The sequence below is a fragment of the Argentina silus genome (genome assembly GCF_951799395.1).
Source record: "Argentina silus genome assembly, chromosome: 6".
Taxonomy (NCBI): Eukaryota; Metazoa; Chordata; class Actinopteri; order Argentiniformes; family Argentinidae; genus Argentina; species Argentina silus.
In genome coordinates, this window is record NC_139660.1 from 8,593,573 (window position 1) to 8,616,863 (window position 23,291).

At 43.2% G+C, this 23,291-nt stretch overlaps 1 protein-coding gene across 2 annotated transcripts in view; it reads right to left on the reverse strand.

The window, feature by feature from the left end:
- rab6ba (RAB6B, member RAS oncogene family a) overlaps window positions 1-23,291 on the reverse strand; it is a gene marked incomplete at both ends in the record, with an annotated part of 45,674 nt that continues 22,383 nt past the window's right edge. The window contains 7 exons of one of the 2 annotated variants that reach the window (XM_083671176.1): window positions 1-65; window positions 6,199-6,265; window positions 8,270-8,363; window positions 14,294-14,405; window positions 15,431-15,536; window positions 16,096-16,149; window positions 22,214-22,272. In XM_083671176.1, coding sequence (XP_083527302.1) covers window positions 1-65; window positions 6,199-6,265; window positions 8,270-8,363; window positions 14,294-14,405; window positions 15,431-15,536; window positions 16,096-16,149; window positions 22,214-22,272 — 557 coding nt within the window. The remainder of the gene's footprint in view (window positions 66-6,198; window positions 6,266-8,269; window positions 8,364-14,293; window positions 14,406-15,430; window positions 15,537-16,095; window positions 16,150-22,213; window positions 22,273-23,291) is intronic. The other variant, XM_083671177.1, reaches the window with a different exon arrangement.

The window sequence follows — 23,291 nt, forward strand, 5'->3', positions numbered from 1 at the left end:
TTAACAGGAACATCCGCCTTCGGTAGTTGGGGGCTCCTGTGGCTTGTCCAGCTTGATGTCAATCACTGAGAGAAGACTGTTAAGGATATCACCAAGACATGTACAAACAATGTATGAACAGGTAGTTTAGATGTAATTCATATATAAATCAGTGAACCCAGTAGCTCTTATCCCACAGGTGGACACTACTGCATAACAGCATAACAGTCATCTTCATTCTAAAGCAGACAACAATCATCAACAGTTACGTTTGACACATCAGTTCAAATAGTCCTGTTAATCCAAAGACAAACAGTCATAATGAATTGTGCAGTATCTCCCAGGTGTACAATCTAAAATATAAGACTGGAAAGAGGAGATAACAGAAAATTAAATACTTAAATACAGTACTAAAATTGCTTCCCTTTCTCATCTCATACATTGACGACCATTGGTATGAAATGGCTGGATAGGTGAAAAGATTGTAATTGTAGAAACACTTATCCCTTCAAATCATGGTCTGTGGAAAGAAAGAAATACTGTATAATAAGGACTGTCTCTCACAGTGATTTAGAAATGATGTTACTGCCCCCTACCGTCCTAGCAGTGTACTTTACTAATGGGGGCTGTAGTATGACTTACAATGGCACTAGGTGGTGCTGTTGTTTAAAGATTTACTGAAGCCTCCTCTTTCAACTATTAAATGCACCGATCCATGTGGGCGTCAACAGTACATTAACAACCCAGTAGGACAGAGATTTTACATTGGAAGGTTAATATAAATCACAAATTAGGGAGGAGGTAAAAAATCTAACCATGTTGTGTGAACTTTAGACTTAGCGACTTAGCCTGTAATTAATATAACTTCACAGCGTGAAACCAAAAGCCATCACCTTTGTTGAAGAAATGATAGTATAAAATACCAAGGATGCCAAACAGAATAGACTTACAAGACCAGTGCTTGAAATGGAAGTCTGCTCATTGGTGATCTCATAGCCACCTGCCTGACACACGACAGCTAACCCACTACAGCACATACTATTTACACAATCACTTCACAGTCCTCCGTAGAGACTGAGGGAATTTAAAAGCAAAGGAGGTTTCCAAGGACATGTCACCAGCTGTTATATTGTGTTTACCCTTGGATGTACAGAGTGTGGTGTGTGTGGTGTGTGTGTGTGTGTGTGTGTGTGTGTGTGTGTGTGTGTGTGTGTGTGTGTGTGTGTGTGTCCATCTTCAGCTTTGCATAAGTACTGTATGACTTTGAGGCCTGCAGGTGTCAACTGAAGGGTTTCCAGTTGATACCACATGTGCCTGGGTGTTCCCAGAGGAATGGCACATTTGAAGCCCCACCCCAGTGACAAACCATTACCAAACCAAATGAGAGCCTTCAGTGCTTCATGATTACTGGCCCCTTGTTACTGCATCAGCAGGGGAGGAGTCTGGTCCAGGGAGGCCCTGCCCTCAATATGAGAGCCTCTACCCTCTGACACCTCTACCTACACCCACACTGACAGGCTGGGGTACAAGGGCACAATGTCTCCATATTGTAGTGTGATACCAGGGTATCTGAATGATGAGGGCTTACAATGTGCATTTGCTTTTCCATTTTGCAGGTGAGTACCCATGCTGTGTCAGCACCATTCATATCAATGCAGACTTCATATCAGCCACTGCATTTGTTTCACATGAGACTGATTAGACTACACTACAGTACATTAAGCAATGCCACAAAACTATTATAAATGAGCAGGGTGACAAATGATTCCACTTTTCACTGGCTACGCTGACAAAGGCTTTGTGTTTTGTTTTTTTCCAGAAGACAATTTGTTCCAAAATGATGGGATGAAGGTAATTGTACAAAGAGGGCGTGTGGTGGACGAAAATATTTAATATATCAAATTTGAGTTTGTGATTCATTAGTAAACGGGTCAGAGAAGAGCTAACTAGGACACGGGGGAGCGAAAGCCAGGCTGCTATCCTGATTTCTATTAACATGGACGACCCCGCTCTAACAGAGGCTAGCACCCACCACCTCCCCTCTCCCTCTCCTCTCTGCAGCTCTGCAGTGGAGATTATATGCAGGGTCTAAAGCAAGAGATTACTCCGCAGAAAAAGAGAGTAGGTTCGTGCCCCGGGGGCCTTGACACCCATCATAAATCAGTCTTCAGCACTCCCATCCCCCATCCCCAATTTGAAAAGGCAATTACAAGAAATGGTCATCGTAAATATTGTCTAAATATCTAATCCTATCCCCCCCTCTATCCTAAATTGCCAAAGGGCAAGAGTGTCACCTCGAACATAAACAAGAGAGGAACAACACCAATGGAATGGTCAGAAAACATCTGACATGCAATAAACATGACTGCCAGTCTCTGTGTGTCCTCATTTCAAACTCCTGTGTGTGTATGTATGTGCATGTGTGTGTGTTTTAACTGCCAATACCTGAGGGACTGAAAAAGCAGAGCTGGATTTATTTTATGTCCCCTAAAGACCAATGTATTGTGCATGTTTGAGTTTATGTTTGTACATAGTATAAGCCCAATGGCCTGTATAGTTCACTTTGCAATGTACTTTAAGTAAGAATACATACATTCCACTACACCCCAAGAGATAAGATCTGTTGAATCCCATGTGTGTGATGGGTTTTTCCTAGTTAGGCTTTCCCCTGCCATGCACCACGACCTTCTGGTGTGTGAGTGTGTGTGTGTGTGTATGTGTGTGTGTGTGTGTTTGTGTGTGGGTGTGCTGGGAGGTAGCAGTGGTGATCTTTCCCTCTCCCTCCCAAGGAGATCGATACTGGTCAGTAGTGCAATAACAACACTAGGCCTGCTCCATTAAGACACCATGTCAGCAGAGACATGGGTAACTGTCACTAGACACCATACATCCCCCTGATGGCCTGTCATAACCCATCACTCCCTCCTCACCATTCACCTCCCATCACCACACACCAGCCTCCCACCTGCATTACGTCCAATTAAAATCTTGATAAAACACAAGGGTAATTGGCTGAACTGAGGTGTGCGTTAATTGGACTACCTTACGAAAAACCAAAAGGTCCTTTCTTGCCAGCTGATAGAGGATTGTTTGATTGTTAAGCTGACCTCCAGAGATCACACAAGACAAGTCTGATCAGATCATGAAAATGATCATTATAGAGTCTTATTTCTTAAACTCAGAAACACATGGAACATGAAAAGATCAAATCTAAAAGATTTACAAAAACATACCATGGACAACCCTGCAGGTGCATCAAAAAGGGCAAGATAACTGCAGAGAGAAGATCAGCCAGTGTGCATACCAAAGGCAAATGACACACTACCAACAAGCAAACCTTGTCTGACAGCTTCACATGGACAAATTAATGAGAGCGCTGGATTGCACTCTCATTGCGCATTAAAATAAAATAAATATTTCATAAATCACATTACCATAGAGACTGGCGCTGTTAGAGGTGTAACGAGTAACAAAGTTAATGTAAGGTCAAATGAAGACTGTCTGCAGCCAGCATTTGATAGAGGAATAGCACACACTATCGAGTTGGTTTGTATACTATGAGAAGCAAGCAAGCCAAAGCTCACTTCCCATGGACATGCAAAGCCCTATTAGAGCCCTGTAAATGTTGAAGGGTACTTGACACAGTGTGCTTCACACTAGGGGTTGGGGGGTGCAGGGCGGCCAGCCGGCTTCAGAGCCAAGTGGGCTAAGTTGTGCTCAGGCTCTTCAGTGTTTGATATAACATTGCCCTAGTGCCAAGATGTTGTTCACCACAATACAGCTTAGCTGACACTACATGTGTGACATGTAAACAGTCTTTGAAGGGATGGTTGACTTGTGGTTCATGGAAACAAGTCCTTAGACTGCAGTTTTTGAAATATGTAGCAACACTTTTAGCCACAACATGAATGGAATGGCTGAACCAAGCTGAAAAAAAGTATGTTTGAACAATTATCCATTGAAGGTATTTTGGTTTCCAAGTATATAAGTTGTTTTATTGATCAAGAGAATTCAAAAATGGATTCTCGAGGCGTAATAGAATATTCTTTTGTCTTGTCCCGGGAATGCTAAATTATAAAAATGATCCATTATGGCCTATAGATGCAGACTGTGTCTGCCTGCCTGATACAGGAGCCTAGCAGAAATACTCTGGCACATTAAAGACGCAATGAGCGATGCGAGGCCACTGAGAAAGCCCAGACGGCCCTTAGGGGGCCACTTCAACTAGGGACCGAAATTAAATGGTGGGCCATTCCACACAAATAGATTCAGAACACTATGGCCGGCATACAGTATCTGTTTGTGCAGGGGACCCGAGTCTTCTGTCCATCCACCTTCTGACATCATCGTCTTTGAATTGTGGAGTGTAACTGACTGGTTATATGGAGGCATTTGGACTTTGAGTGAATCAAAGTCTGAGGTCACTCAAAAAGGTCACTCAAGGAATGAAACTGGATTGTCATCTTTCCTTAGGCATAGACACAGATGTTGATGAATCATGTCAGAATGAAGGTGCAAAGGCTATGATGATGCTGCCTATATCTGAGCTCTAATATGTCAGTAGATGGAATAGCAGGTATATAGTGTGCATGCACTTAATGTAAAGGAAGAGTGACCTAACAAAACAATTTAGAATTTTACATGTAAAAAGTATTCCCCCATCGCAATTTTACAATAAGTGCAAGGACAATAGTGTGATTTCGGAAATTAATATCTTTGTCTTCATAGGGTCCCTGATTTGAATATGAATCAATTACATACTGTTGATTAGGCTGTCACTACAAACTCTGCACATTTCTCAATGTTCTTTTGATCCCGACAAACTCCCATGTCCCTGCCACTGACATGCATACCCATAACAAGATGCATGTCCCTGCCACTGACATGCATACTCATAACATGATACAGCTTCCACTATTCTTCACATGGGCCATGGTGTGAAAACAGCAATGCGTGTGCTGGATTTGCACTTAACTTAACGCTTTATAGTAAAACCCAAACCATTTTGTAGAGTGACTGGAATAATGTCGTCGCATCGACACTTTTCCCTATCAGCCATTCAACTTAGTAGACTTGTGTAAGTCTCCCCAGGCTTCAACGTAGCATTCCTGAGTAGTTTTGTTCCCTCTCCATTTGTTCAGTTTGTAGTGACAACCTGATAAACAGAGTGATTCCTATGCAGGGAATAGAGGGGCCCTGCAAAGACAAGGTTATACATAAAAAAAAAAGGTTTGAACTATTATCATTGCATGGTGTATACTTTTTCCACAAAGGGCGCTTTTTTGATTGGCTTTTGAAAAAATATATAGTTTTCACTTTGAAAGTGTTCACCAGGCTGTGTATTGTAGAATACCAATTTAATGTATTTCAATTTCAGGCTCTGAGGTAAAAAACTCCCAGCTGCTCTGCTCCAAAAAAAAGGCTGATCTCTTTCTTCAGCACAAAGAACAGCATGTCAGACATGGGGTGGATTTGAAAAAAGAAATAACAGCAACCCCTGGCACTGCTTTCATATCGCATACTGTGACACCCACACTTGGCATCAATGGATGAGAGGTGCCAGAGTGGTGAGAGTGCCACGGCGCTGTGACTTGACTGATGACTGAAGGCGGATGACTCCTGTCACTGCATTAAATCAGCCAGCCAAGGCCTGCCCGTCACCCACGGACGGACACACAACACGACACTCGCCGTGTGAACCCTCTCACCCCTTTGCCTGTCAAGCCCCAAAGCTCAAACACAGCTAGTCGCATGCAGCAAAGCTCATTTAATTGAATGTGTAGCTGAACACGGGAGTAGTGCTTTTATTCTTGGAGGATGTTGAAATGCACATGGGGAGAACAGAAAGGTCTGTGAAGAGAAAAGAGGCCATTGATGCACAGTTTCCTGCATACTACTGTTGGTCAACCTAGATTCAACTTTCAAAGGTTGCCCAGATTGTCCAATGTACCCAGATGTCAATAATTGTCCTGTGCTTTAACTTCTTTTTTCATTCAGGTGTCTGCAGTGTGTGTTCTAAATTGTTTTGATTTGAAATGTACTGTATCTAGAAGCTGGGTCTACGAGATAGCTGTTTTTTAAAGCCCAGATGAACTGTGCTTGAACTGAGATGTGGGATTTGCTCTGCGACATATTTTTGAAACCTTTTCAACACTGTTGCTGTTACCTTGAGAGCACATATTGAGTTGAAGCCTAAGTGCGTCTGCAGTAAAAGGATACTTCCTTCTTTGCTTGTCTCCTGCATGCTCTCCATCCCAGGGAGTGCAGCTGCCACACGTCGAAACAGCTGAAAAGACAGAGAGAGATTCAGGATGCTGTGATGACATGTCTGTAACCAGGACGAACGTCTCATCCATTCTCCCACCCCCGTCACCTGTGGACCCAATCAGCTCACTCAGACAAGAGGTTCCCAGCATGCACTGTGGCTACTGCTCTTGAAACTATATTTTCCTCACACATTACAGTCGGATGACAGCCAGTGTGACATACCCTTTCCCTCACACCACTTAAGACTGGTGTGCCATTCTCGGGTCTACTGCCCATCTCATTACACTCAAGTCAATTACAGCACATCTCCAAGATTACAGGCAGAAGAGGGATGGCCCATTATAGGTGGTAAATGACTTCCCAGAAGCACAGTGCCTCTCAGTGGCTCACGCTAGCTTGTTACTGCAGTGTTACCTATGAGGGCCATAGGGACAGGACAGGTCCCAGCAGGCCAGAGTGTGACAGATCACCTGACACTATGCTCGCAAAGGTTACAACAAGGATTGTGACCAAAACAAATGTCAGAGGGCCTATTTAATGCCTTTTTGGTGTGGATGGATGTTAGCTATGTCTACACAAACAATTCATCCATCAAATGATCTTTTTATGACCTTCATGGACCTTACATGAAACTCTGTACCACATTCTAAATAAGAAAAGAAGAGTCATCTTCCAAAAAACTTCTAAAAAAAGTCGTCTCGTGATCCAATGCCCCCAGTCATCTTCCATTTATTTGAGTGCATCATTGGTAAAGTCATATGAGACTATGATGCCATTCAGTAACAGCCTTATCTTTATTCCCTGAGCCTGTTTCCTAATGACATCAAACAGCACAGACATGTTCCAGACCTCGTTTCCTTTCGATCTCGGCTCATAAAACACACCAGTCTGGCCATGAATACATGGAACAGGGAGCTCAAGGCAAGGAAGAAAAGTAGAAAAGAGGGCAATTTGGTTAAATGCCTTCAAGTTATTGTTTTTGACAGCCAAAGAAATAGAGATCCTTAAACCATACTCCAATGTGTTTGGGATAGCATGTACAAAATGTCCTCTGTCAAGTGAAGAATGTAATACAGCAATTCACCTAACATCATGAATGACAGATGGATCTAGGTTTAGTACATTTCTAGAATGAACAGCAGCTTAAATTAGCCCCCAGCCTGGTATGAATTGTACAAGGTTACAATGGTGTAGGGATGACACAGCCAGTGTTAACAGAGGGCTCTTTGGGAGCAGGCTTATAGCCTTTGTTTCATCAGTTCTACTCTGGTCTCTTCCCTCCTTGCTCTCCTCCCACCGTTAGCCATCCTGAAGAAAAGAATGGGTTTGTGTTTGCATTAGTGCTGGGTGAGAACAGACACATCTGCCAATGGTTCCCTTCATAAACACAGACCCAATATAGCTCTGATGCTGTTACTGTTCTGTTCAGCTTGTCTTTATCACACAATTCATTAACTATACAGACGGCTGTTGTTGCTTGAAAACAACAAGCTGATTAAGAGTGTGAAAGAGAGAGAAAGAGAGAGAGCAAGCAGAAAGGCAGCAGGATGACCTCCATGAACTAAGGCCAGTCTTCCCATCACATCAGTGACCTCAACACAGACTGCTCTCTCCATTCTCTGTCCCATCAACTCAGCCTGCAGTCCAATTATGTATTTCTTACAGGAGGCTAGGGCAGTAATGCTTCATGTTCATGAGTCATGTTTCATGACTCTCTGTATGATGTGTGGGTGTACAGATCTGTATCAACGAAGATAGCTGGTGCGTCTGTCCAACCCACTCATCAGAGAACCAGCTCTCTCTCAAGCACATGTCCTGCATATTAGTACATTAGTGTTACAGTAGATTCTAACCATATCCCATTCAACCTACACTTACATGGTGTGAATCAGCTCTAAGTGTATTACTCATTTGAGACAGGGAAAATACATAAGTGTTAATCATACAAACACACACACACACACACACACACACACACACACACGCACACACACACATACGGCAGCAGACAGGGGTCTCTCACCTGTTTGACGTTGTAGCCCGTCTTCGCACTGGTCTCAATAAACATGACACTCAGCTCCTTGGCCCTCTGCTCACCTTCCTCAATAGTGATTTGCCTGTGAATGGGAACATTAATCCTCATCAAACTGCTGAATTATTTACATAATTCCGAAATAGTAGTCAGGATTTATAGAACACTTTCTTCATACGTTCATACTGTAACGACCCTGTGTAAGGCCTGTTAGCATCTCGGCCAAGGGAGTTAACTCTCTCTGGGCAGTAGCCAGCACGGCTGGTCGTGAGTTCGATCCCTGCTTAGGGCAAGCTACTCCACCCAACTGTTTGCTAAAACACATTGTATTCATGAGATAAAGGTGAGAGATTGGCAATGGACTATACTGTAGCACACAGACTACAACATAATCCCAGTCAACCACATCATTCACTGCTGCATTCATGGCTGTTTCATAGCAAGGCTAGAGGTGTTAATTAATTGATAGTGAAAGCTGATTAATTGCGTTGTGGCCTGAGAAATTAATTACAGCCCATTTGTATGACACTCTAATGAATTAGTACATGTTTGGGTTCCTGGGATTGTGGGAAAGTGAGAGTGTCAGGTGTCTAATGATGTCCTGCTGACTACACAGCACAGCCTCAGCCTGGTAATACAAGTGTGCTTAAATCACAGAGCCAGTGGTCTTCAGGGACAGGCATGATGTAACCAGCCTGGCTCCTTTGTTCTGCTCAGCACAGAGAGAATCTGAACAGTAACACCCATATTTACCACAGCTTTAGATTTGTATTAATTTACATTCATTTTCCTGTGGGCCAGGGAGTACTTGTCTAGGAGGAACACATTTATAACAAGGTATACTGTCCATCCATACTATACAACAGTAACCCCACCCAAATCTGAAAATATATTTCCCCCAGTATAATACCGTTTAGAGCAAACAATATCATAAAAGGACAGCAAAAAAGGTCAACATTCATAAATACATAGGGGATAAAGATATTCATCTGACTATGATAGAATGACTGAGGAAAATGAGAGAAGCATCCCTAGTAACAACAGAACCACAGCTCTGCCGCTGTACCGCACAGTATATTATTTACATAACAGTACCACCTGACAGAGACTTGCACTAAGGCTATTTATGGATACATACCTCAGAGTTCCATCTTAAAGTGCACATTGGTTCATTCATCATCAGACATACCCTAGGCCCTGCAAGTCTACTGCATAATAAGGAATACATTTCAACACAAACATTATGCTACAACATGTGTCTTCCTAAATATCCAAGCCAGCAGCATTTGGTGGTATAAAGCTTTCTCTTAGTGCTGGCAGCTCGCCTTCTGATAAAGCCTATCCCATCAGCTCTCCATCAGCGCTGTGACGGCCTCTAATCGGTCTCTAACAGCAGCCAGAATGGGTGTCCCAGACATCCCAAGGAGACACATTGTCACTATCCTACTGCCCCTATACCTGTGTGGTACCCTGTGATTACTCAATAAAAACTAGTAATTTAGTTTTGGTGTTTTGGAGTTGGAGTCCCATTACAACACAATTACTAATGTACTGTGTAACATTAATATAATGTTGTTGTTGTAGTAGTAGTAAAAGCAAAAGTAACTACACAGGTATAGGGGAAACTTTATGCAAAGTGTTACCAGGTACTGTATTTCTTTCAATGACCCATGTTCTTTTGACCAAAACAGATTTTTTTTTATTTTTTTACATGCACTATACATTCTAAAACAGACAGAAACTGCTACTCCCAACAGTGAGTAGTTTTGATGACACAGCTGCCATTTCTTTTGATGCCATTTTATATCAACTTCAAAGCATCCCCAAAAGCCTCAATGCAGTGGATATGGGAGGGCGCCCAACTAAACGGCATGTTGTGCCACAGTGGACTGGAGCATGCTGTGGATCTTTGTCTCCTAAAACCCCCCACAGGGATGTTAAAAGGTGACAGGATTATTGGAGGGGGAGGAAGATGTATGAGAGGGAGAGCAGGGAGCATCGTGCATCTTTGTCTCATTTAAATGCTTTGTAAATGCTGTGACTGATGTAATGTAAAATGAGACATAATACACTATAAAACAGGGATGAGACAAAGTACTAAGCTGCCATTTAGAAAAAATGCCACTGTATCCTGTCTCTGAGAATGCGTTTCACATTTGCCAGATTTAAAGAACTGCTTACTCACTCATATAAGCCTACCAGTATGCCATATTATTACTATTTGGTAAGGTTCATATCTAGAGCCATGCAGTCTCCCACAGTGTGAATGTGAATATCCTCGCACTGTTTTCAGATCATGTGCCCATATAGTAATTTCTACACAGAATCCCATATTACTGAACATTTGCAAGGAGAGAGTATGAGGGTAACATATAGCCTAACTAGCCCTTAAGGCACAAAGCATCCAGTCTTTTTTCATCTAAGTGTGCTTCTGCCTTCACAGAACGCATGCAAATAGCATTTTTAGTCCCATTTACATGCACTCTCTTGAAGCATTACTTACTCCTACTGAAAATATGATTAATAACAGTGACGCTACTAAGCAAATGTTGCGGGGGGGAGGGCACTGAGTAGGCACAAGAATACTAAGCACACAAGACAGTGTTTAAAATCTGTGAAAAGGGGTGGTGAAAATCTCTTTTGTAATACTGCATTTACTGCAACAATGGTTCCCCAACGTGTCTTAATACGCAACATAATAAAAAGGACTCCGGCGTAGAGTTGCTGTTTAGGTGTTCAGCATGGATCTAAAGACAGGGAAACCTGAGTGCTCTGTCGGGCTGTGACACCTACTGAGTAAGGAACCTGTTAGTTGCTTTACTTCTCTTAAGACGGCAAACAGACGGGCCCGTTTTGAATGGGTGTTGATCTGATGTTTGGATCAGGGGATGTCTCTCTCTCTAGTCAGGACAACTAACCCTTTAAGATGGCTCATTGAAACTGCTCCTCTTACTTAGGATCTAACAGGCAAGAAAGGAAATGCTCTGTGTTGCATCAGTGTGAAATCAATACAACCAAAGAGCATATGGGAAAATGTCTCAGTTTCTACTGAGGCCACTCACCCTTCCCTCAGCGCAATGCACCATGTCGACCATCCAGCCTTTTGCTCTTATCAACATCTCACCTGTGCAGGCCTCCTGCTCTGCTCTGCTCCCTGCAGCCTGAAACCGCTTTATCTGCTCTTATGGCCACTGCCATGGATGTTTATTGACTGAGCCAGTCAACATCCTGGAAACTGCCTTCCCCAGCACTTTTTTAGCCTTCCAAGCGATCAATTAGACATCGGCTTTGAGACGTGAGCACGCCGATGGGACTTCCAGCTGCAGCGGAGGCGTTTCCTCAGTGCTGCCATGTTAACGACGCTGTAAACGTTATTATTACTGCGCAGGCGAGTGATGCTGACAATAACAATGAAGTCGGTTTGTGTGGCGTTTATGCACAAAGCCTCGGTAACAAGGAGAGAGGGGTGACTGGGTTTGTTGCTCAAAGTATGGGGGTAGCAGAGAACAGAGAGCAGTGAAGACTGACTCCTATGTGAAATATTTCACTCAATGTCACTGAAACAGAACGGCTGAAAGCCTACGGACCAAGGTCATGTCATGGACTGAAATGTTAATCCATAAGACCTCCCCCATCTGGGATATGACATCATGCCAGGAAGTCAAAGCAACTTGTACCAAAGATATTTGGAGTAAGTAAAGATGTGAACAACGGTAGGCACTATTCACACAAATGCCAATCAGCCAAACTTAGGATGGGAAGGTCAGACACTTTTTTTTACAGAGCACCAGCTTCATTAAGAGATTTCTCCTCTAGTGCGAGAACGGACTGATGGACTTCTCCAGACAAGACCACATGAGTGGCTGGCAGCTCTGTCTGGACACCAGAGGAGAGTGAGTCATTTATTACCATACAGCGACACAAGAACATCACATATCAAAGGACAGGGGAACGATAGGAGAAGAGAAATGTGAAAATGCTTGAATATAGTACCACCGTATCTCCCTCTTTTGAGGTGTTGGTAGAAAAGGCAGGTTTGGTTTTTGAGTGGATCTTATGTGTTTTCTATTTTTTGTCTGTATTTTGGCAGCAGTAATATTACTTTATGACCTGAGAAACCAAGGGGAGGGCGGGGCCTGGAGACATATGCGCCGGGTATATTTCCACATAGGTCTAGCATTCTGTCCTGTCGTGTTGGAGATATGACATACTGCTCCAGCTGTGGGAGTAGCATAGTGATAACTGTTGAAGTCCCCAAGCAGAAAGACAGGCTGATCAGCTGCTCTGGAGACAGCGTTGTTGTAGCTGTCTTCAATGCGTTCAGCTATGAGCGCGTTGTTAGGGCCAGGAACATAGGTAAGAATCACAGTCAATTGTGGGAACTCTCGAGGTAAATAGTGAGGATGGAACGACACAGCCATTTCAAAACCGCAAGTCGCTCAAACAAGGAGCGCCCCACATTGAGCCACATTATGAATAGTCCAAAAGAATAGTCTTTACTTTCAAAAAGGTTTGGTACATGGGTAGGCAGTCAAAGGGTAAAACAGATAATCCAGTAGGGGTTGGCAAAGCAGAGTTCGGTAACAGGTAATCAATCAGAATGCGTCAGGGAGATGGCAACAGGGAACATCAGGAAAACAAACGGAGATCAAAAACCGGGAAAACAAAAACACTAGTAAAGGTTGCTGGTAAGCTTGACACAAGGGACAAAGATGAACTGGCACAGGGGGGAGCACACAGAATAAATACACAGGGCAGGATGATGAGGAACAAGTGAAGCCAATCAGGGCGGGGGAGACAATCACACAGGTGGGAAACAAGGGCAGGTGGTGAAGTGTCAGAAATGAGAGACAAGGTGAGGTACACAAAAATAAACAGGAAATAATAAATGAATAACATGAAACAAAGACATCCCTCGCTCAGAGTTTGACATACTTGACGTTGTGAGTGGAAGATAGTAGCACTGATGATCATAAGCCACAATATATGCCACATAGCACCTGTACACCCAGAGCCCCAGCTGACAGAGTCAGTGAGTTACACATAGGCGCATGGCCGACTCTGTAGCAGCCAGACTATGGCCTGACAGTGACACTGCTCATAAAACATCTGAGTCATCTCAGTCCTCTCAGGGTTCCACTCTAGATCTCTCTGAGTTGAATGTCACAGTGAAATCCGACAACGAAGAACCACCACTTTTCAGGGGGGATGGGTCAGATAGGCGTGACATTCAGGAATGGGTAGACATGATAGGAACGTCCATGAAGAGAAGGAATATCAGACACACAAAGCAATCAGACGAGATCAAATGCAGACTCATGGGCAGGGCTAAGGATGTAGTCTATGCAGAGTCTATGTCAGAGTCCGTCTATACAGCAATCCATCACTAGACCATGTCACAAACCCAGACCTCATCTTTACCAAGCAGCACTTTCGCGAGAAAAGACATTTAGTCCAGCAGGCTATTTTCTCGGCTTCGCTTCTCGCATTTACCGGTCTTCCCCCTCTCTGTACTCTCTCTGTATCCACCTCATTCTCCTACAATTCTCCTGCTCTTTTTCTGCTTTCTGGTTCGCTCACTATTCAACTCTTTCTCAATCGCTTCCTCTCTTCTGCTCGGTTCCACCACCATAATGTACCTCTATTTCTACCCTCTCTCTCACATCAGCACTCTCTTGCCTACTCAGTCCTGTTCTCAAAGCAAGCATTATATGCTGTATCTTGTCTCCTCTTCTTCTCTTTCTCTTTCTTCTCACAGTTGAAATCTGTTCAGGCATGACCATATTCAATGCCGCACTGAGTTATAGCAGAGATTGACAGACAGAGTCCCTAACTTCAATTTAACTGAAACCCCAAAGACATTTCAAAGAGAGAGGTTTGACACGGACTGCTGCACCAGAGATATACCTGTGAAAAACAAGTCTGTGAAAGGATGCGTCAAGGAAAATAATTAAAAACTTGATGCAGGAGCAGAGCTTTGAACCAGTAATCATCTTGACCAGATTCAACACTCACCTCTTATCTGCCAGGTCTGTTTTGTTGCCAACAAGCATGATGATGACATCACTTCCTCTCTCTGTTCTGACATCATCGATCCATTTGGACGTTTGTTGGAATGAATTCACATCTGTTGAGAAAGAGTAGGGTCATGTCAAGTTGAAAAATCACACCTTGTTTAAACTTACTGATAAGTGGATGTGCATACAGATATTGTCTCAAAATAAACTAATACCATTGACATGTATCAAATCCAATATATTATAAAAGGAAGACAACTAAATGTTACACAATGTACAAATGGGTATATTATGTCAAGGGTCTGTGTAAAAGAGATTCCTATTAATCTGTTCTATTTGACCTTGTCATAGCCTTTGAGCATGCATGACTGTTGGTGTGTTCAACGGTTGTAGCACATCACTGGGATTTGACAAGAAAGACCCTGCATCAGTTTCATGGTGAAAACCAACATGATCTTGTGGGAAGGTAGCCATTTTTGCTGATAAAATTAGGTTTACAATTCATCTCCCCCAGGGCGGTGGTCTTAAATAGATCCCATTCTTCTCTCTCACAAACATATTACATTCTAGCCCCTGATGGCCACAATGGGATTTCAGAAAATAAAAATGTCACTATTTATTGTAAAAAATAAAAATCTGCCGGTATAGACCTACAGGGACTGATTTACATGGTTACAGTGCTGCTGCTTAAATAAGGATACATTCAAATACCATATCTGGCCTGTAACATATTGACCTTGTTGTGTTGTTACTAATAATAGAGAGTAAAAAGATGTTCGAGGCCAGTATTCAAACACAAAAATATTGGACCTAATCACTTATCAAAATGGCGGTTTGTTTTAATTCAATCTACTTCAGACAGCAACTGGCAGCAGGAGCTTATGCCCTAAAGCCCTATAGAATAACTGCGAAAAAATGAGAACACTTAGCTCTGGTCACCAGCAATTACTGCAACATGGAGTACAGTATGGCAGAAAGCTTATTCAATGTCACCAGAGAGAACACAGCATGGTAATAAGCCAAAATATGAAGTCGAAATGCCACTATGTGGATACTGGACAGGTGTTCAACAAAGGGTAGGAAAGTTTATGAAAAAATATATGTACAGGTGTGTACATGCACCAGCCACACTCACTTGTGATGTCATACACCACCACGGCCACAGTGGAGTCCCGTATGTAGCTGGGGATGAGGCTCCTGAAGCGCTCCTGACCCGCCGTGTCCCACAGCTGCAACCTCACCTGGGGTTCAGAGATAGAGGGCTGAGCAGGCTGAGATTATTCAGTTACTCCAGAGAGCCTGAAAACAGCTGGCTCCCTTACACTAGAACGCATACAGTACAATGCACATACTCACGCATGCACACATACACGCCCACACACCTGCCCGCACGCACGCACACGCCCGCACACACACGCACACGCACACGCACACGCACACACATTAACATAAGAACATAAGAACACTTGGGGGGGAAAAACACTCCTTCATTCTCATTCAGACACTCTCAAGGTCACTACAGCATATAAGACATCCCAAGGTTGTAAATAGACATGCAGATATGTTTGACTGTATATATTTCCATTTATTAGGCCATGTAAATGACATGCAGCTCAACCACTTCAGTTGAGTTTTCATACATGGAAGCAATTCAGGACCCACAAATCCTGTGTATCAAATACTGAGCTGATTGTACTTGACAGAGATGAGGTGCGGATCTGCTGTTGACATAGGAAAGGCCACTAAAGGGCCATGGGTTATGAGAAAATGAAAATGTTGCTTTAGTATTGAGGTGCTTACCGTTCGGTCCTCCAAGTACATGGTTTTTGACAGGAAGTCAATTCCAATTGTGGCCTAGAATCAAGGAAACGGATAAACATGGATCAACATCATTGTAAAAAAGGATAAAAAAAACTGAAGTTAAGGAGTTGATAGTGGATTCAAATGATGTAAGAAGAAGACACATTGGATCAAAGTTGCTTTTGAAAGAGAGAGAGAGACCACAAAATAATTGTTGAGACTTGGCTAAGAAGCTATATTATACCTGTGGCCATTACATTTAATTTGACATTTTGATGTGAGCATTACCCACTTAACGCTACAGCACCACTCAGGATTCATTCTTAATTTATGAGGTGGTTATTGGCCAGTGGTGCTCCACCCACAGTGCACTACCCTTGACGACACAATGGGGGTTGTCTTCTGACCTGAACTGGTAGAGTCAAGTGATTAAACAAGGTGTCAGAGAGAGGAGCATTCCAGTAGTCAGTAGTGATTCTCCTTGCATGCACTTTTAATGATCACATGACCCTGTCAAGGAACCCGGCCACGCCTTCTGGGCGGATACCTACGCTCTCTCAGTGTAAAGGTGCGAAGGACTGAAGGACACTATTGTGACATGGATGTCCAATGACTCATACATGACATTGTTAAGTGTGTAGGGAGCCAGGTTTCCTGCATATGTTAATAGCCTTGAGACCCGTGAGACATACAGTATATGCTGGGCATACTTCTTGGAGTGGAATGCTTTGGGAGTCAAGGGGCAGAAATAACTGAATAATAATGAAAAATAGCATTATAGTATATAAATCACTGGCCATTTTCTATTATAGATTATATTATATTATATTATATAAAGTGGGCATTATTCTAACAACACGTGTTTGGGGGAATGCATGACCACCCCAGGCCTGAGTTGTGGCTTAACAGCAAAACCACTATCCGGCTGTAGCTCCCTTCCAGTACTGTGGCCTACAGTAGATAACTGATAGAATCTTCCATGTCTACAGTTGGAGTGCCTAGTCTTTTGTGCCTAATCCTGAGGGTCTTATATTGGCCATGTACAAAATAACTGATAACAGCAAGGAAGGAATAAAGTGGCTGTGTACAGCTACAGTTGCTTCTATGAATCCTAACATTTTCTGTGTTGGCTGACATTGTTAATTTACTATTAATTAATTTATATAGAAAATCATGTACAAAATGGCACCTCTTTGCATATAGTCCATTTTGTAACTGTAACGTTATACGTCATGTGGTTGTAAAGGACTGGTGGTTACTACAAGTATTGTAAAATGGGAGTGGGATCCATAATGATCAAGAGCAGTAGGCTACCCAGCAGGCAGTGTGTCAGTGTGGAGCCTGGGCAGAGCCTGGGCAGAGCCTGGGCAGAGCCTGGGCAGAGCCTGGGCAGCCCAGCAGGGTGCCCACTGTCTGCCCACTCTGACAGAGCTGGGCATCAGCAGCTTGATCACGCACCGGTTTCCCTGGCAATGCCAGCCACTGCGGCGCGGCGGACTAACTCAGGCTCTGGCATAAGGAACAGGACTTCGTTTATAAGCTCCTCCTCTGTCACAGTCTGATCCACCACACTCTAACAGTAATCTGTGTGCCTCCAAAGAGGTGGTGAACAAAGATACTGAGATAGTCAAATCAAGTCAAGGACCATGAAATTATGTGTGTGTGTGTGTGTGTGTGTGTGTGTGTGTGTGTGTGTTATTATCTATAGCTGGAAAGGTATCTTTTTGCCAAATTAACCCAAAACCTCTCAAATTAGGCTGTCGGCTTACTAGGAATATTATGCAGAACGTGTGCCTGTATAGCCCATTTTATTCTGCAGTTAGAAGTATGGAAGATTGGGTTAGGAAACCTGTACAGGTTTATTGTCCAAGACTAAAAGATATTACAAAGCATCTGTGAAGCAAACACTGTAATGAAAAAAGTAAAATGGTTAATATTGCTCCATATGAGATACAGTCAGGTGAAAGAGTTTGGTTTTTCATTTTGAATGGCAGAGCTACAGTAGGCTTCCTCTGGCCCTTGGGTTAAATATAGTATCCCACGCAGAGAGCGCTGCATGAACAGATCAGATCCTGAGGAATTATTCATAACCCCTTTAATTATTAACCGTCACACATCATCGTTAAAGAACACAGACCAAGGCTTCCTGGCCAACTCAGCCAATGACTGGGAGAAAAGGATCAAACAATTAGAATAAGAGGAACATTTGTTGTTTCGAGTTAGAACTTACATTAGGCTATGGTTGATGTTATGGAGTAAAATGTATAATAGGAGTTGTATCTGGAATACACTTCTTTGTTACCCACCAGCGATCTTATCTCAGGCAGCAAACTAATCTATGCAACTCCTCCTTTCGGGTGAGCAAAGTATAAACAATATCACTATCAAATACTGTTGTTGAGTCTTTCATCACTTCAGTGAACCCCTGCTTTGTTTCAGTCCTGATAGTATGTGTAGACATATTGTTCTAAGTTCATAGAGTAAACTGCCAGGTCATGCACTTTAAACTTTAAAAAACGAACATATTTCATGCTGTATCGTCTGGTGTTGCTAATGCTATGCCTGACAATTTTGGCATCAATAGGGCCATTGCTCCGACAACAAATGGCCTTGCTCCAACCGACAACAATTTAATCAAGCTTCATTGATTAGATTATAAAAGCTCAAAGTAGCTGCAGTAAGAGGTGACGTCAGATTATATAGATACAGTATGTTAGGTATGTTCATGCATGTGCACCAGAGCACCTGTCTACTGAATGCATGCCTGACTCTGACAGCTCTTAAACAGTGATATACCGTATATCACGGTGTCACAGAACAGAACACATTTTTCAGCATCGACTGGTGGGCACGGCAAGCCAACCCAGAGACTAACAGGGTCGGTTGTCTGTTGGCGAGGGAGGAGTTGTTGTTGTTGTTGCTTCCAGCTGCAAGCAGCAATCAATTAACCTATTGAGGATCACTTCCCTGATAATTCACAGACAAGCTTGTTATCCAATGGGATTGTGTCCCAATCAATTTCTAATGAGTCCTGCATCCAGGAACATCCCATAGTAGTTACCAATCACAGTGAGCTCTTTTACTGCCTTACCTCTACTCTATACTGCAATGTCACCCATTGTTGAAAGGAAAGGCGAAGAATGCTGACTCATGAATCTCGTGTTCCTGTGAATAGACCATGGAGGAGGAGGATAAAGACACCAAATGACGTGGCTCTCTCCGAACCATTGCCAACTCTCATAGGGCAGACAGACACCTCCAGAGCTGGGAGGGAGCTGCTGCCGTCACAGACGAGTGGCCAGCCATGACTGACAGCTTAGACTGCGTTGAGAAACTCTCTCTGCCTCTGGAGGCCCCCTGAGCCTTTTATTATGTGCTGCCAGGCAGGAAGGCCGACCGCCTGCCTCTGTCTCTCTCGGCTGGATGGCTGCTTGATGGGAGACTGTTGCTGCTTCAGAGGACCTGGACCTGGCCCTGCTGCTCCTGCTGCTCCTGCTGCTCCTGCTGCTCCTGCTGACTAGAACCACCACCACCACACCCTGTTTCATCTCTCCTAATACCCACATCCCTTGTATAGATCTTAGACTCAGACTGTAGTTCTGGGGAGACTGCACCTCCAACCCACACTTTCCTCTGTCCTCTATGTTTACTGAGCAAATGTAGCCTTCCCCCTCCCCCTGTGAACCAGCAGCAGCACATACACTATACATTAGATGCTGGGTACAGCACTTTAATTAACGCTTAAAGGTGGAAAACCAGGGGAAAAACTCAGTGACATCAGTTACAGCGCTACCTGTCACTGAGGCAGCCACCACGAAGGAATGAAATTAAGACCCTGGGACTGTACACACACACAGACACATATCCGTGCACACACACACACACAAACGCCCGCCCGCCTGCCCGCCCACACACACACACACCCTTGATCCATAGCTACAAAGCGCAGGCTATGGCACTCAAAGAAATCTCAAATCCTTCATCTGGAATGCAGCCGTTTGTTTTGGACACAGGGTTAAGTGGGGGGAAATTAACGGCTTTGTTTCAATCAGACATAACCATATAATTGTCATATTCCTCACAGGCTGTTATTAAACAGTGCGAGGCAGGGGATGGGATATTACATGATGAGATGTAAATATGCAGATGCCAATGCAGATCAGTCTGGGGCTGCTGCACATCCAGTCTGATGAGGGTGAGGCTGATCAGATCAGTCTGGGGCTGCTGCACATCCAGTCTGATGAGGGTGAGGCTGATCAGATCAGTCTGGGGCTGCTGCACATCCAGTCTGATGAGGGTGAGGCTGATCAGAGCTCTCAGTCCGTCTGGCCCTCGTCACCATTATGCCACTGAAGAAGTCATTTGTCTGGAGACCCCTCACTCCCCACACACCTCACAGGGAGCGCTCACTTTGGTGGCTGCTAGAGTTCACTGGTATAAATGAGCAGGCTGCAATCAGGCAGGGTTACAGCTGTGGCCTTATGACAGGACAGGCCACAGAGAGACTCTCCGACTGAAAAGACAATACAAACATTATTGTCCCCCAAAAGATAAGCCCTTGTCTGAGAGGGTTTCAGAGAGAAAGCTCATGTTTAAAGAGGCATATTCATGCGTTGTGCAGATTCAGCGGCTCACACACAAAAAAAGACACAAACTTGAACAGTCAGTCCAGAGCGTCTGGCTCAGTAGTCATTCATGTCTTGTGAATGTAGGGATAGAAAGGGATATACAGGCAATTGTGAGAGCACAGCAGCTCTGAGCCATGAGAAACTATTTAATCCACTCACAATGCACCATCCAAATCTCATTACAACGCGGCACAGTATTTATGCTGAACATCTAAGAATGGAGGGTGGTTGGTGCTAAGATCTTTTCCTCCAGGGGTAGCAGTGTCCTGTAGGAATAAGGGATTTGGACTTTGTTACTAAAGCATCTCTCCAAGTAAGATCCCAGGTGAACAGCTGCTGATGTTTCCCTGAGCGAGAATTAATTGAATAAATATTCAACTGTGTTTACTGATGTGTGTCACCCTTGTTATTATCACAACAAAGAAGTAAACATTGTTTATTTGTGAGTGGTAATGATAGACATTAATGTACATTATTTTTTGTAAACTACTTTACATACTCTACTCACTACTCTACTTTACATTAAGGTACACTTTGTAAATGGTTTATAATAATTTAATAAATAATTTAGAACCAGTATATTATTAAATTATAAACCATTTACAAACAGATATAACTCATTCGTTTAGATCGTTCAATATTCATTTGGTGCTTGCCAAATAGGGGGCTTGCAATCAGGAGCCAGTTATTAATGCTTTATAAATGCACTTATAAATGCTTTGAAAACTACCCCTGATGTAAAATCATGCAACATTACATGTAGTCATCAATAACCCTGAGAGATATTTCTACTCTTTTTATTTCTTCGAATATAGCTCTCTACCAAAACTTTAGTGGCATACACATTATTCCAGGTGTTAGGGAGTCAATATTAATTCAATGGTAGGAACTTTCTAAGGGCAGAGGAATATACAAAGAGAGAGGGAGGAGGGAGGGAGAGAACAGATCAAGAGCTAGGGGGATCTCAGAGGCCTGCCACTGTTGATGTTTCAAAAGTGTCTCTTTGAACACCCATGTCAGCTAAAGCTCGCAGTGGGAGAACTAGAATGCAGAGGGACTCCCTTACTGCTCAGCTGTAACACACACACAGGCACACAGGCACACACACACACACACACACACACACACACACACACACACACACACACACACACACACACACACACATACAGAGAGAGAGAGAGAGAGAAGAGTGAAATGACTCCTCCTGATGAGTCTAGTAGTTTACCTCTCATAACCTGAAAGCAGCTCCATTGCTCCCAACTGAGAAGTCTGTCACTGCATTCTTACAATACAACCTCATGACATAGAATCAGGTGCTCATAGAATTGTATTGATGCAGAAGGAATCACATTTTTACATTTCTCTTTTTTGCCGTGATCAATGCACAGCTATTTCACTCTAGGGAGACGGTTGTTCCGCACACTGTGATTGATCGAGTGACATAGAAAACATGTTCAGTGTGAGTGCCGGCGGTAGTGCCTACCCACCTGATATGTGTTGTCAAAGCTGTCATACATGAACCTCGTGATGAGAGACGTCTTCCCAACTGCAAGAGAACAAAGAGAGATATGTTAAATGGCTTCCACCTGAGAGAGACAGGGACTCCTGGCTGCAGCCTGCACCGTGAGCCTGTGCTGCACACTGCATCCAAATACAGCATTGATCTGGTTGTTGGAGTGCTGGTACAGTAGCTGCCATGACTGTGACCGCTACCAAAGGACCTCATTATTGGGTGTGAGGGTGACTAGAAGGTTAGGGTTAGGGTTAGGGTTAGGGTTAGGCCCAGGTGTAATTAAACTATGATGGCTGCAGGCATTATGTCTGGTGAAGAACCATCATTGAAATTTGACATTTACCATATTACACGTAAAGAAAGGAATTTTTTGCTTTGTTTATTTTATTTAGGCAGGGACATCCTAAATAAAGGTCCAGGGATGTCCACTTTTTTGGAGGAGCCCTGCTTACAAGCATGAAACAATCATAACTGTACATTCAGAATCACAAACATAATACAGTTCATTAATGGCATATCAATAATTAAGTCAATTTACAAAATATAAACAATTAAAATATGTACATTCATGTTTGTGTCGAGAAATTCATAGACCAACCAACCAACCAATGTCTAACTAGTTATACAGTTACATATTCCCCCAAAATCCATCTCAGTATTCTAAAGTCAGCAATGATCTACAGTAGGGTCATTGAGTACAATTGAGAAAATAACACTACACATCGTTAGAAGTTTGCAAACACACACACACACACACACACACACACACACACACACACACACACACAGGCTTTAGGGGCAACTCAGATGTAAACAGAGGGAAAAAGCTGGATCACAGCCGAGACGAGAAGCTCACGTCCACAATTCATTTAAATGCTAATTTCCCCAAAGACACAAGACCTTCTGATTTAACAGCAAAATGGATTTAAATTAATAGGGCTCATAAGGCCTTGTATAAAGCTTTGAGTAAACACAGAGTATGATTTTAGCCTCCCCACCCTTCTCTTCAAACAAATCATTGCTATTGATTCTGTGTGTCACTGTCAGATACA